The sequence below is a fragment of the Antennarius striatus genome, chromosome 23 (genome assembly GCF_040054535.1).
Source record: "Antennarius striatus isolate MH-2024 chromosome 23, ASM4005453v1, whole genome shotgun sequence".
Lineage (NCBI taxonomy): Eukaryota > Metazoa > Chordata > Actinopteri > Lophiiformes > Antennariidae > Antennarius > Antennarius striatus.
The window spans coordinates 188,087-202,500 of record NC_090798.1 but is presented as its reverse complement, the minus strand read 5'-3'; the positions used below and the strand labels follow the sequence as shown (position 1 = coordinate 202,500).

The 14,414-nt window shown below is 50.3% G+C and overlaps 3 protein-coding genes across 6 annotated transcripts in view; 2 read left to right on the top strand and 1 right to left on the bottom strand.

Moving 5' to 3' along the window:
- The window catches only part of si:ch73-335l21.1 (insulin receptor substrate 1-B), a 30,636-nt gene extending 28,355 nt beyond the window's left edge, over positions 1-2,281 (top strand). Inside the window, exon 4 of the mRNA XM_068307777.1 lies at positions 152-2,281. Coding sequence (XP_068163878.1) covers positions 152-159 — 8 coding nt within the window. The 3' untranslated portion in view covers positions 160-2,281. The remainder of the gene's footprint in view (positions 1-151) is intronic.
- Positions 2,282-8,084: 5,803 nt separating this feature from the next.
- Positions 8,085-9,282, bottom strand: si:ch73-335l21.4 (E3 ubiquitin-protein ligase-like). The gene is made up of 2 exons (XM_068308628.1): positions 8,690-9,282; positions 8,085-8,363 (listed from the first exon to the last, which is right to left on the bottom strand). The coding sequence occupies exons 1-2, from the start codon at positions 9,147-9,149 to the stop codon at positions 8,305-8,307; spliced, it is 519 nt and encodes a 172-aa protein (XP_068164729.1). The 5' UTR covers positions 9,150-9,282; the 3' UTR covers positions 8,085-8,304.
- A 966-nt stretch (positions 9,283-10,248) lies between these two features.
- Positions 10,249-14,000, top strand: si:ch73-335l21.2 (RING finger domain-containing protein). Of its 4 annotated transcripts, none has more exons than XM_068308291.1 (2): positions 10,249-11,039; positions 11,202-14,000. In XM_068308291.1, exon 2 carries the CDS (start codon positions 12,808-12,810, stop codon positions 13,459-13,461), a length of 654 nt encoding a protein of 217 aa, XP_068164392.1. In that variant the 5' UTR covers positions 10,249-11,039; positions 11,202-12,807; the 3' UTR covers positions 13,462-14,000. The 4 variants fall into 4 exon arrangements, with proteins under 4 accessions (XP_068164392.1, XP_068164395.1, XP_068164393.1 ...); XM_068308294.1 differs by having other exon boundaries at positions 10,249-11,519; positions 12,745-14,000; XM_068308292.1 differs by having other exon boundaries at positions 10,249-11,519; positions 11,825-14,000.
- Positions 14,001-14,414: the final 414 nt, after the last annotated feature.

Genomic DNA, 14,414 nt, shown 5'->3' with positions numbered 1-14,414 from the left:
ACTCCTCCCCCAGCGATAGGTGCTTCCTATCTGTCTGATAATCAATAACGTATTGATGATTGGCCGCTCCTGCGGCCGTACCGTTAATGTTTCCTCCTTCCTGTCGTTGGTGTCGTTTCCACGTCTCACACATTTCCTCTCTTCCTTCCAGACTGCTGATGTCAGCTGACGGCCCTCTGCTCCAATCAGAAGCTTTCAAAGGATGTTGTTCATTTTTTGGCAACCAATCAGGTGGAAGGAGAATCCGGAGCCCCCCCCCCCAGAATGACAGTGTGATGGGAAACATTTTTTTTCCTTTGCTTTCATCCAATTGGTTGCAGAAACCTTTGGGGGCGTGTGCCAAATGACTCTTCAAAAAGCCATTTGCTGCTCTTCATCCAGTGACAGCCAATCAGAGGAGGGTACGGAAACGGAGAGAGATGGATTTTTTTCTGAGAAACTGTTAACAGACCTTAAGCTTCAGAAACCAGACCAACACTAACGTGTCCTAAAGTGCCTCGTTTCAGGTCCAGACCTGAACTTGGGGTTCTTTTTGTCTTTAATGTCGTTATTTTTAAAAACGCAGCAGACGTAGAGGAAACGTGTTGAGACGCGTTGAACACGCTTCCTGTCACACGGATGAATGTTCTGGAGAGATTTCACTGTTTACAACCTGAAACTGTTTTATTGTTGCAGATTTGGTCACTTGAGGGTTAAAATCCCACGCGGATCAATCAATCAATCACTATAGCCATAAAATCACTGACGGACTGAATGACGGAACGACACGCGTGTGTACGAAGAACCTTTACCGTTATGATCTTGTGTCTGAAAACACAGAGAAATCAGATTTGCCATGAATGCATCATTTCTTTTTATGTTTCGCGATGCTAACGGTGCTAGCAGTGAGCTAATGTTTCTGTCCACGCGGGTCTCATCACTTCTGTTCCGTGTCTTTGCTCCAGTATTAAACACAGGCAGGACACATTAGCCGGTTAACTAAAGCCGGGATTAGGGATAATCCCAGCTCCTGCTGACTGCAGACAGGAAGCTGAATAATCCCGTTAGCGCGTGACCTCCTGACGCCTCGTCCCTCCTCTCAGGTGTTAAATAAAGGTGTGGAGGACAGTCCTCATCAGTAGCCATGCTAATTCATGCTAACTCTAGCCTGTTAGCTGTTAGCTCAATGCTTTCGTGTTTGTTCCAGACATTCAGAAGTTTCCCATCAGCCCCGAGAACTGAAGCGTCGACACTAAATCTATTGGCTCGTTTCTCTCCGCTGTGCTTCAGCGTTTCAGTGCCTGCCTGTCGCATCGCTAGCAGCTAGCGCTAACAGGCTATCCCAGCTACATAGATGGAGTCTATTTTTGTGTCTATTTTTCTCTCTGTACAGTTTCATTATAACATTATAACAGTGGTGCGTCAGAGGCTCCATGTCGGGGGGGTCTGGGGGGGTCGGACTGTGTCTCTGCTGCTGATGGAGGACCTGACTGTTGGTGCCAAAACAAGACGGGAATGTGGGCAGCGCCTGAGGAGCCGCCTGAGGGCAGATTGTTACACACGTGTAGCGTGTGTGTTCCCCTCTACAGTAGTTTCCTCCTGCAGGACTGTGTGTGTGTGTGTGTGTGTGTGTGTGTGTGTGTGTGTGTGTGTGTGTGTGTGTGTGTGTGTGTGTGTGTGTGTGTTGGGGGGGCATATCTCTCCTCGCAGCCTCCTGATGTGCCTGCAGAGATAAAGGTCACGGTGACGCCTTGCGTTGGCTGTGACCTTGTGTTCGCCTGCAGCTCTGACTGGGGGGCTAACACCCCCCGCCCCCCCAGGGAAACGAGCGTCTCTAGCTTCACATTCTGTCTGCATTGGGGAAGTTGGTCCCTCCGCTCTGACTGTCAGGCTGCAGCGGTGCAGCTTTGATTTTAGATAATTTCTTCCACTCAGAAGTAAAAAATAATCTGACTTTAGAGCAGATTCTGCAGACAAACCCCAGTGGGGGGGTGTCCTCCTGACCTCTGGAGACGTTCTCTCCAGAACCTGCAGCGTTCAAGCAGGACACGTTTATCTGACGGTACGTGTTCAGGAGGTGCAGCACGAGGCGTGTTTCCATCGTGACAAACAGGCGTGATCGTCACGGTGATTGCTTCAGAGTGAGTTTAGATCTTTATGAAACGTGCAGGACGTTGCTGCTGATTTTAAATCTTTTTTTTTGTCCTGAGGGACGGTGCTGAATGGGACATGGGGGGGACATCGATGTAGACATTTCATTTCTGTCCAGGAAAATAAAATCACTAAATTGTTGAAAAGAAGACATGTGGTTCCTTTGTTTCTTCTGATGTGACGGGGATGATGGTGAGAAACGTGACAAACCTGAGACCACAAGAGCGTCTGATCACCAGGATGTGGTTCACATGGGTGTGAACGACGCCGCGGTGAAGGAACCCGTTTGATCTGCAGAGCCTCTCTCTGATTCACACTACACGCTGGCGTGACGCCACGGCGCTCCTCACTGGGCCCGTTGTGAACGTGACACCGGGGTGTCACTGGTTACTGACGCTCACTGTAGTGAGGCGACCCCCTCAGACCTGATGGATCTGTCACACCCTCCTGTCCGTCACACGGCCGCTAACCCATCAGAGCGGCCTCACAGATCAATACAACCCCCCTGTAGCCCCTATCACCTGGACCCCCCCACCCGAAGGCTGAAAGGAGGGTGCTGGACGGGAGCCAGAGGACAGGTGGGGGGGGTTCTGAATGGGGGCGACGAGACGTGTTCACGTGTTTACCTGAAAGTCTGTCTGGAGCCGGCGTCAGGACCGGTGTGTCCCCAGTCTGACGTCATGGCGTTTCTCGGCGTGTTCATCCGGCGCTGCCAACACAGGAAGTCCTCCTGCTCGATGACTTCCTGTGCAGAGCCTGGAGGCTGGCGTGATGAAGGACACGGAAATGACTTCTGCTGGTGTAACACGTGTGAACGTTCACCAGTGGAGCGCTGAGTGTTTCCATCCCATCAGACCAGGGGTTCAGACCCCCCCCCGGTCGCTCCGTTGGGTCTGAATGCTGGTGACACACACAGTTAACCCCCCACATGTGAGGTAATTTGACCTATAATGCCCCCTCCCGATGCATCCGTTTCGTCATGTCTCACCGCCCCCCCCTCTTTGTCAAACAGTAAGCCCTTCTCCTTCCTCCCCGTCGGCCCGTCCTCTTCCTCATGGCGCCTGAGGAGAGAATGTTTGTCCTCACACAAAACCAGCGCCCCCCCCAACCCTGACACCCCCCCAAAGCCGCTGGAGTCTGAGAAAAAGTTTGAAATAGTAGAGAAGTGCCACATGGAGCGAGTGAGGGAGGGAGGAGGTAGTACGGGGTTAAGGAGGGTGTTTGGGGGGGGGTGAGGAGGCGGGGGGGACTGTGAGGCCTCTGTGCTTTTTTTTTTAAAAGCTCCCTGAAAACCGCAGACACATGGAACAGAATTCCCCTCGCAGGAGGGGGGGGGGCTCTGCTGAAGAACAGCACTGTCTGTGACACACACACACACACACACACACACACACACACACACACAGACAAAAGCAGAACAAAAACAGGAGCGTTTGAGGCTCCTGCAGGACGACGTCTGGACATGTCGGCCTGCAGGAGCCTCAAACGCCTCCATGCAGCGGGAGCCTCAAACGCCTCCATGCAGCAGGAGCCTCAAACGCCTCCATGCTCTCTGGGAAACGGGACCGCCAGGCTTTCCCCGGGTATTGTGATGGGGGTGTCAGTGGGGCGGGGGCTCAGAGGGAGGGCGTTAATCCAGTGTTCAATGTGTTTAACTTTGACTGGCAGATTCCTCAGACCCCCCCAGACACACACACACACACACACTGTGGGGCCTCTTTCAGCTTGTGGACAAGCACAGAACTGGTGTTTAGGTGCTGCTGGTGGAGGGTCAGGTGCTGGTGGGGGGGGGGGCTGTGAGGGAGGGGGCTGAAAACACCAGCACCAGTCGGATGTTCAGTTTAACAACCTGCAGGAATCTGAGTTTACCCCCAGTTTGAACTGCGTTATGTTTTATAATCTCAATCCCGTCAGAGGAGCTGGTTGGTCTCTGGTCCTGACTGAATCCACACCGTGAGACCCACAACATCCAGGACCTGGAGCCACATAGGATCATACAACGGATGAGTACCGCCCCCTAGTGGAGAGTTCTCTCTGCCCCACCACTACTCCCACGTCAGACCAACAGGATGACGTGAAAACACACACACACACACACACACACACACACACACACACACACACACACACACACACACACACACCTCTCCTCTCCTTTTCTCTTTGCAGAACTTTTGAAGGTCAGAGGTCGACCTTCTCACCAGGCAGAGGAACATGTTTTTCCATCATGAGTTAACCCACAGACCAGCATGCTGGAGAACCCCCCCCCCCCAAAGCGCCACAGCGGAGATGGAAAATGTGTGTCAGCACGCCGAGTCGCTGCTGCTGGGAAACGAGGACACGACCAGCGGGAGGAGCCTCAAACGTGACCTTCATGAAGGTTCCTACAAAACGTTCTGCTTGTCACGTGGTTCTCCAGGAGACCACTAATATCTCACTTTGATGATGTCATCGGAAAAACATGCCGAGTCAGCTGGGAGCGATTTACTGAACATTGTGTTTTAAATGTTTCCTGGTAATCTAATCTGATGATCAGTTCACCACAAACATCTTAATCTGTGTCTGCTGGATTAGAAACGTTCAGATTGATGGTAAATCTTTGACATGTTTGTCTTGAGAATCGACACTGAACGAGTCCCAACTTGTTGATTTTACTGTAAAAAGTGAGGTTAGAGACCCTTCAGAACAGAATGACAACTAGTTTCTCCAGCTTTTACTGGTTTATTGGTTTATTCATACTGGGACGGTCCCAGCGCCCTGAAGGAGACGTTTCCTGTTGATGTTCTTAGATAGACCAGAGGCCTGTACCATAAAGATGGACTACGGTTTAGCCAGATAACTTCAGGCTTAACCCTGGCTTTTCGGTACCATGAAGGTGGCTGACTTTCTATCGGGCTACGTTGTCGTGGTAACCTATGCTGAACACCTAACCTGCTCCGGAGCAGGATAAGTTCAGGATAAGATCAGCAGGTATAACAGCCCCACCTACTGACCAATCAGAGCTCAGCGGGTATAACAGCCCCACCTACTGACCAATCAGTTCTCTTGAAAATGGCCAGTCCGTTTTATGAGAACCCGGTGGATCTTGGTGACAGTAGTGGGGGGGGCGATACCGGGAATTTTGGTATCGATCCGATACCAAGTAAACACAGGGTAGTATCGACCGATACCGATACGATACCGATACTTTTTGCTTGGACATGTCAAGATCATTGAATAATTGCCCCCCCACCCCGAGTTAGTTTATTTTAATTGTGATAAAAACAGCACAAAGATTTTAGGCAATTAAAAAAAATTTTTTATTTAATAATTAACTACAATTCAAACTTTAACAGTATAAAATAAAGTACTTCTACTACAACGACTGTCTCAGAACAAAAGTCAAGAGAGTCAAACCAAAGGAAGCAGCGACGTAACGTAATGTTATTTCAGGAATTAACGTTTGTTTAACACTTTAATGTACACGCTTCACAATAAGTTAGAGATTATGAGACGCATGTTTGGGGCAATAAATATTACCCTAATGGAAATGGTGTTTCTTCTCTTTCACTATATAACTTTTATTTATGTCATTACAATTCAGACCAAAAAGGAAAGCAGTCACATCAATAACAATATCAATAACACTTTAGTAATAGAATTAATCAATAGATGAATCGATTCCTTGGGTAATGGATAGCTGTAGGCCTTAGTGAACAACTGGGTGAACATAGAACCATTGAACCCATCTCCTCAAACTGATCCCCAGTTACATGTGAAAACAGGTGACGTGGGTCTTGTTGGTTTTTGGCTGAAAAGCCTCTCCCAGAGTCCTTCGTCTCTGTCCGGAGGATGCAGCAGGCCAGTGGCCAGGTAGGGGGAGGGGCTACAGGTGTACCTGAGTCACTCAGGCAGAGACTCAGAGAGTAGCAGGGGGCGATGGGCGAGAGAGAGGGGGGAGGGGGGACGCCCCCCGTGGTCAGTGGAGGTGTGTTTGTTGTCTCCCTGCAGGTCTGTGGATCCTCCTGAGGGTCTAAGGTGTGTTTACCTGGAACAGAAGGACCGGTCTCTGTTGGGGGGTCGCATCAATGTTGGGGACACCCATCTGTCTGGGCAGCATGTGGGGCCACGTTAGCATTAGCATGCATTGGATTGGTGTTACTCATCTTGGCCTGATTTGGTTCCTCCGTCAGTGATTCCTGTCGGTGGTCTGGAGAAAGCCCCCCATCAGGGGGGCCGGTGGACTTCTGCTCGTGGGGCGTTTGGGAAGCAGCTCCAGTTCCCCCCATGGAGCCCCTGAGCAGGAAGGACCTGACCTTCACGTGTCTCGGTCCACCAGTGATGGATGATGGGAATCCTTCTGGGCCCAGATGCTGTTTCATGACGGGGGGGTCCACCGTGTTGATCGATGGTGAACGAGGGGCAGTCTGACTCCCTAAGACAATAAATCTGTTTGATTGGATCCTGATAGAGGTCCCCCGGGGCCCCCCCACAGAGAGCTCGTTGGAGCCCTATTCGCTGCTGTAGCGCCCCCTGGAGTGTGGGCTGAAGCAGAGGAGGGACGAACCGTTTCCTGTTCCCTCTCTTTTGGGGATTCCTTGCTGTCTCCATGGGGGGGTTTCTGAACGTCATCAGGACCCCAGACAGAAACAGGACACGTGTGGTGAGACGGAGCGGCTGACGGTGTCCTCACCATCACTGAGGTCCTTCCTGCTCCTCCAGGAGGGAGAAGCTCGTCTCCTCTGGACCTTAGAAGCGCTGTCCTCGGCCGGATCGCCCCCCTCCATCACCTCCCTCTGCAGACCGTCTGTCTGCGACTCCAGTGTCAATAAAGTTACCGTCTGCGGCCCCCAGAGGGCCCGGCTGATGGAACGGGTCTGGATCTCCCAGGAGCTCTGGTTTGGATCCCTCCTTCAGCCGATGACCGACCCCCACCAGAGGGAATGTGTGATTCAGGGCGGGGTCGTCCACCGGGGCTCTGATTGGACCGGCTGAATGTGGACGAGGAGACATTAGAAATAAAACCTTATTTCTAGTGCGATGCTAAAGAAAAGAAGTGAGATGGCCTGAAGTAAATGTTCTCGTCTACCATCGTGTCCTCATTTAAATAAATGATAAACAAATGATAAACAAATGATAAATAAATGATAAACAAATGATAAATAAATGCAGAACTTTGTCTGAAACTACAATCGTCTTTCCAGAATGTCTGATGCTGGTCTAACCTTAAACTCTGAGGTGGTTCCTATCGCGTTAATCAGCTGCCGCTTCCAGGACACCAACACGCCAGCTGTTACCTGACCTCAGCAGCACACAGGCGTCCCGTGACGTTTTCCGGTGAACCGTTAAGACAGAAACTGCTGACGCTGCAGGTACAGGTGTGTGTGAGCTCACCTGTGGCAGCAACTAACACCTGACCAACGACACGACAGCAGAGACCAGCAGCAGTCTGACAGAGGAGAACAGGTGTGTGTTTAAGGGCGTCTTCATGTCAGTGCTGAAACACCCCCAAACATTACCTCGGGGGGGGCAGCAGGTCTGCAGCGTTGTGGGACTCTTCCTCCAGGTTTTAGTGATGTCAGAGCCGACCATGAACGTCTGTTTAAGCCGTCGATCACGTGTGGAATGTTCCAGACCGGTGAAGGTCTGACTGATCACTAACGATAGTTCACCTGCTGCAGGAATGCACCTGGAGCAGCATGGGGGGGGGGGGGTCCTGCTTCCTTCAGCTCGTCAAAGATGTATATAAATATATTACATATATTACCACCTTCCCTTTCATTCATCTACATCTGTTCATCTTTAAAGACAGATCATTTCTGCTGGACTCTTATTTTAAAGTCTGCATTTACATGTGTGTGCGTGTGTGCGTGTGCGTGTGCGTGTGTGTGTGTGTGTGTGTCTGTGGTGGAAACAGTGATGGAGCCTGTTGCTCCACTTTCCCACACTACAATATTAAAGGAGTCCCAGAAGGCTTCAAGTCAGATATTTATTTGTCATTAAATACATAAAAACATACCAATAAATACATTCATAAATATAAATAATCCATTTTGTCCTCCAGTGGTCAATTAGCTGAATAATGTTAATAAAATAATGAACAGCGTCTGTTTGTCTCACCAGCAAGTTTCATCTCATGAACAACATTTAGTGGAACCGTTTAATAAACATATATGAAGCATGTTTCTGGAGTCTTTAGAACATGTAGCAGGTCATCAGGGCCAGATTCCTCATGTCAGACGCAGCAATGCATTCTGGGAAACAGGACGCAGGAAACAGGACACGTCACAGGAAGTCACTTTCATTCCTAACGGTTGAAATCAGGCGGTTTTATATTTTTAGAGTCGGGTTTGGTTTCAGAGTCTGATTGACTCAGACTGGCTGCTGTTGGCCCCGCGGCCACCAGGGGGCCCCCAGGAGCCCTGAACACCCAATGAGAGGAGTGTTCACATAAAGTTTGGTTTGAATTAAACACCTGAACTTTGGTCCTCCGGTCGGTGATCCAGTCACCTCCTCTCATCAGTAGACTCTATATTTTTTCTAATATTGATTGTTTCTATTGGCTATTGAGGATACTTACTGTCTCCGCCCCTTTGCCGCGGGCTCCGCCCTCTGATCTTCTTCAGGACTTTCCTCCAGGACCTCCAGAGCCTCCCGCCCCCAGACCCGGTGGGGGCCTCGTCCTCCTGGCCGGGCCTGTCTGACAGCAGCGCCCACCCCTGGTCCTCCTCCGGGGGCCCGCGGGCCAGCAGCCGCTCCAGGACCCCCCCATCCACCGGCAGCACCAGTCCCACCCCCCCGTCTCCGGGGATGGGCGTGGCCTGTCGGCACAGAGGGCAGACAACGCATTTGTTGGGCCCCTGGCGTGACGCCTCCAGCCCCCGGGGGCATGAGAGGGTCAATAGGCAGCGCTCGCAGAAGACGTGTTTACACCCCAGCACCAGGGGGCGCCGCCGCCCGGGGTCATAGCCCCAGTAACACACCCCACAGTCCAGCTCTGAGAACACCCCCCCCTCAGGATCCTCCAGCTCTGACAACATCCTCGCCCGCGGATCCTCCAGCAGTGACCAGACGCTGGGGGGGGGCGCCCAGACTTATACCTCACCGCCACAGGAAGTGTGTGGGAGGGGGACAGCCCCCAGCAGGAAGTAGCCTGAGCCAATCAGCCCAGACCCATGACTCACCCTCACACACACACAGATGATGCAACCGACACACACACACTTACTGACACACACACACTCACTGACACACACACACACACACACACACACACACACACACACACACACACACACACACACACACACACACACACACACACACACACACACACACACTTACTGACACACACACACACACACTTACTGACACACACACACACTTACTGACACACACACACACACTTACTGACACACACACACACACTTACTGACACACACACACACACACACAGTTACTGACACACACACACTCACTGACACACACACACACACACACACACACACACACACACACACACACACACACACACACACACACACTTACTGACACACACACACACACACTTACTGACACACACACACACTTACTGACACACACACACACACTTACTGACACACACACACACACTTACTGACACACACACACACACACACACTTACTGACACACACACACTTACTGACACACACACACACACTTACTGACACACACACACACACACACAGTTACTGACACACACACACGACCACGCTCACAGCCCCCCGCCCCCCACCGGAGATTCCCATGTCTTTACAGCTGCTGGTCGGTGACGTCCAGGTGGATTCTAGTCTATCAGTGTTTACCTCTAGACCCCCCCCCCCCGTCTCAGTCTATTGTTTAACACGTACCAAAGCCCCGCCCTCGCTAACAACAGGGTGTGTTTGTGGATGACATCATCGTCTCTACGGTAACCCCGAAACAGCCTCCCGCCTATCAGCTGTTCCTGCTTTCATGCTCATTTCTCAGAACCCCCCCCCCCACACACACACACACACACACCCACACACACACACACACACACACACACACACACACACACACACACACACACACACACACACACACACACACACGTGTTTGTTCTGTCTTTAGTTCCTTCTGTGTTCTTCCTGGTTTCCGTCCAGCTCCCAGCATTCCTTTCTTCAGGGCTGCCCGGTCGGAATATAACAGGAGAGGATGATCAGCACACGGATCAATGTGATCAGTATGATCAATGTGATCAATGTGATCAGTATGATCAGTATGATCAATGTGATCAGTATGATCAGTATGATCAATGTGATCAGTATGATCAATGTGATCAATGTGATCAGTATGATCAGTATGATCAATGTGATCAGTATAATCAGTGTGATCAATGTGATCACCGTCATTCGTCTCCACAGAGAACACGCATGTGTTTCATGCTCTGACAGGCCTGACGGGGGCGGGTTGATGACGGTTAGTGTCGTTGCTCAAGGGCTCATCGGCAGCGCCAAACCGGTCAGGCGGGTCTGGGAACCCAACCTGGAACCACCTGGAACGTTTCTGACTGTTGGTTCACAAGAATCCCTGTTCAGGTCTGTCCCAAACAACCCCCCTCCCCCCAAAAGAGAAAAGACCTCAAAGAGCATCGCTCCAGATCCAGCTCCAGCTCCAGATCCAGATCCAGCTCCAGCTTCAGATCCAGCTTTAGCTCCAGCTTCAGATCCAGCTCCAGCTCCAGCTCCAGCTTCAGATCCAGATCCAGATCCAGCTCCAGCTCCAGCTTCAGATCCAGCTTCAGATCCAGCTTCAGCTCCAGCTTCAGATCCAGCTCCAGCTCCAGCTTGAGATCCAGCTTCAGATCCACTGATGGTGACACGAACCAGGGGACAGGAGGTTCAGGAGGTTCAGCTCCAACATCTCTGTAAATACTATACAAACAGTGATTTAAATATATTCTAGCTGACATCATTTCATTCAAAGTCTTTGTTTCTGTTTGCTGATTCCTGGTTTGATTGACTTTGATGATAACCTTTAACCTTTGGTTTCAGTCATGTGACCTTCATCTGAACATTAACCCTTACAGTACCTCCAGAAACACGTCAGAACATCAGTGGCTTCACCCCCACCCCCCACCTGTCAGAGGGGAACCGTGATGACATCAGAGCTGCTGCTCCGTATGCTCACCTTGATCACCCTGGTTTCACTACTGGGGAGGGAACCTCAGGGACGCCCCGGGGGGGCGAGATGGAGAGATGAAAACAGGAAGTACCTCAGACGAGACAAAGACCTGAAGGGTGAGCAGCCTCTGAGGGGGGAGGAAGACCTGCTGGGGGGGAGATGAGTTCCAACACGAGTGGGATCCGTCAGAGGGGCGGTGTCTGAGTGCAGGTGGGCATTGTGGGTAAGTTTCCTCCAATCTGCCTGCTTCTGTGTGTTGATGGAGCGCTGCCAGCCGCTTTCAGACCAGTGGCTATTCATCCATCCATCCATCCATCCATCCATCCATCCATCCATCCATTCATTCATTCACTCATTCATTCATTCATTCATTCATTCATTCATTCATTCATTCATTCATTCATTCATTCATTCATTCTTCTGGCTGCAGCAGGTCGTCTCCAGTACTCTTTCTCCTTCATTTGCTGGTATTTTTGATGTTTCCAGTATGTTTGTAATAACTCCACAGATGTCGTTTGTTGATAACAGAGGCGTCTCCAGGTGGCGTTGCCATGCAGCATCACAGACCCACAGGCCCCCCGGGGGGTCTGGGTTGTCAGGTAGTCGTCTCCTGTGAGAGTGAAAGAGTCAGCGGCATGTTTGATGTGAGTTGGCTGAAGACAAAAGGACTGTTTGATGGACAGAACAAGGAATGTTTCACATCTTGACGTTAATTTTATTTTCATTCAGCATTAACTTAGCATTAGCTTAGCATTAGCATCGAGACAAGGGAAAACATACGGTACAAAAATAATTCACCCCCTTGTTAGCAAAGCTCATGTAGCACAAGCTAACTCATTGTTACTGGATGCTACATTTCCCACGATGCATTGCTGCTTTTGGTGATGCTCGGGCATGCTGACCTTTCACCTCTGAGCTCTGACACAAACATACTTCTGGACATTGTCACATTCTGCTGATGACATCATGAAGCAATGACATCATGAGGCAATAACATTATGAGGCGATGACATCATGAGGCAATGACATCATGAGGCAATAACATCATGAGGCGATGACATCATGAGGCGATGACATCATGAGGCGATGACATCATACTTGTGAAGGAGTCACAGCTGTTTTTCTTTCTCTGAGCGACGCCTTCTGGACCCGTTAGCGTGTTGCTGCTGTCATGATGAGAGGAGGAACACGGGCGTGATGAGACATCCTTACAGTTCTGTCGGTGGGGTCTATTTCCTGCTGTGGGTCATGTGGGTGGGGTCTATTTCCTGCTGTGGGTCATGAGTCTTCAGGCCGTCACGCTGCTGCTGAGAGGGGTGTGGGGGGGGTGTTTAAATGGATAAATGCTGTGACTCATGGTCTCTGGAATTCATTGGTTAGACCAGGAGCAGCTCTCAGGATGGAAACCCCCCCCCCCCAGACGACTACATGTTGTTTTCTCTCTGCAGATTCTTCTGAGTAAACGTTCATCCATCTTACGTCCCTGAATCCACCCCCCCTCCCCATCGACCATGACGGGGGACACTGTCCCACCTCCCCAATGGGGGGGTGAAGCTGCTGCCCCCCGCAGCCCCACCCCTGGGGAGCTGCTGGACGTGGATTGCCCCATCTGCTACCAGGAGTACGACCACCACAGCCAGTCGCCCCGGGTGCTGGACTGCCTCCACGTCTTCTGCTCCGACTGCCTCCAGAGGATCCAGCTCTGCCCCAGCCAGCCCAGTGACCCCCACAGCGCCCCGGCCATCTGCTGCCCCCTCTGCCGCCACCTCACCCCCCTGGAGAAGGCTGGCAACGCCCTCTCCCTGCCCTGCAGCTCCCACATCCTGGCCAATCTGCCCCCCGTGGCCCTCCACCTGCCCGTCACCATGGTGACCCGCCTGGCCACTGTCACCCAGAGGATGGCGCTGTCCTTGGAGGGCAGCACTGGGGACTCCCGCGTCATCATCGTGCCCACGGTCAGCCTGCGGGTGCAGCAGATGCACCCGGGGGGGCGCTACAGCACGGGCACGGCGCCGGGGCTGATGGGAGAGCAGGAGGTCATCCAGCAGACCAGGACGACGCTGCTCTGCGTGCAGATGCTGGCCGTCATCTTCTGGGTGCTGTTCGTCATCACCTGCGTGGTGGGGGTCGTGTTCGGCCCCCACTTCTTCAGAAAGCAGCACTAGGAGGAGACGGGATGGGGTCCATCCTGCAGCGCTTAACTTTTACGCCATAAAGACGATCCACAGGCTTGGGGGGGGGGCATGGAAGCTCAGAGAATATGAGATTTCACAAATATTTTAACAAGTAACAACTCTATAAATATCTAAATATGAAATCTAATATTTTAATGCAGATATTTTTGAGCTCTGTGGTTGAGGTTGAATTCTACTTCATGTTTCCAGCGTTTGTTTGTCCTTCAGTCATGCTGGACTGATGAAGAGCTCCCTCTAGTGGTTCATTAGGAAGTGGATGGAGGGTCAATTTATTAATGAGGAATTCAAGATACAGTAGATAAATAGATACTTTATTAACACAGAAGGAAATTCAACGTGCTCCTTTCTTTATTTAGTTGATATTATGCTGCACAATTAGATGACAATGGAAGATTTTGTGTTAATAACTTGTTTGTAGTAATTTGGTGAAACACATTATTCTTCAAAAATCCCCATATCATGTAATATTTGATAGAGGGCCATTTGTTAATAAAAAATAAACTGCTTTTTTTAGTCCTGGTTTGACTCAAGAAGAGTTTAAATACAGGTCTACAGTTGTGTACTTTTGTTTTAACTACATTTATCTACGTATTTAGTCATGCTTCAGGGTCTTAAATAAGACTGATGTGTTGTCAGAGTTTAAACGATTAAAATAATAGTTATTCTTACACAACAATGTTTTTAAATAATACTTGTTCATTTGATCGCTGCTGTTTTTTTTACATACTTTGTCATTGCCTTTGTAAATATACTGAAATAGATGAAACTAAACCTTTAAATAAAATGTTATTGTTGTTTATTTAAATTATGTCCTTCCGCATTGATGAAAAAATTAAAAATAACAAATTATATAAAATGGAAGTCTGACGGTAAAAACCAGACCTAAATCACAGATTAATGATTTTTTCCCCTTGTTATCAATA

Excerpts from the sequence above, each read along its gene's own strand:
- si:ch73-335l21.4 (XM_068308628.1), bottom strand. The coding sequence starts at position 9,149 with ATGTTGTCAGAGCTGGAGGATCCTGAGGGGGGGGTGTTCTCAGAGCTG. Across the intron at positions 8,364-8,689 it reads GCGGCAAAGGGGCGGAGACA|AATGCATTGCTGCGTCTGAC; the intron begins GTAAGTATCCTC and ends CCTGTTTCCCAG.
- si:ch73-335l21.2 (XM_068308291.1), top strand. The coding sequence starts at position 12,808 with ATGACGGGGGACACTGTCCCACCTCCCCAATGGGGGGGTGAAGCTGCT.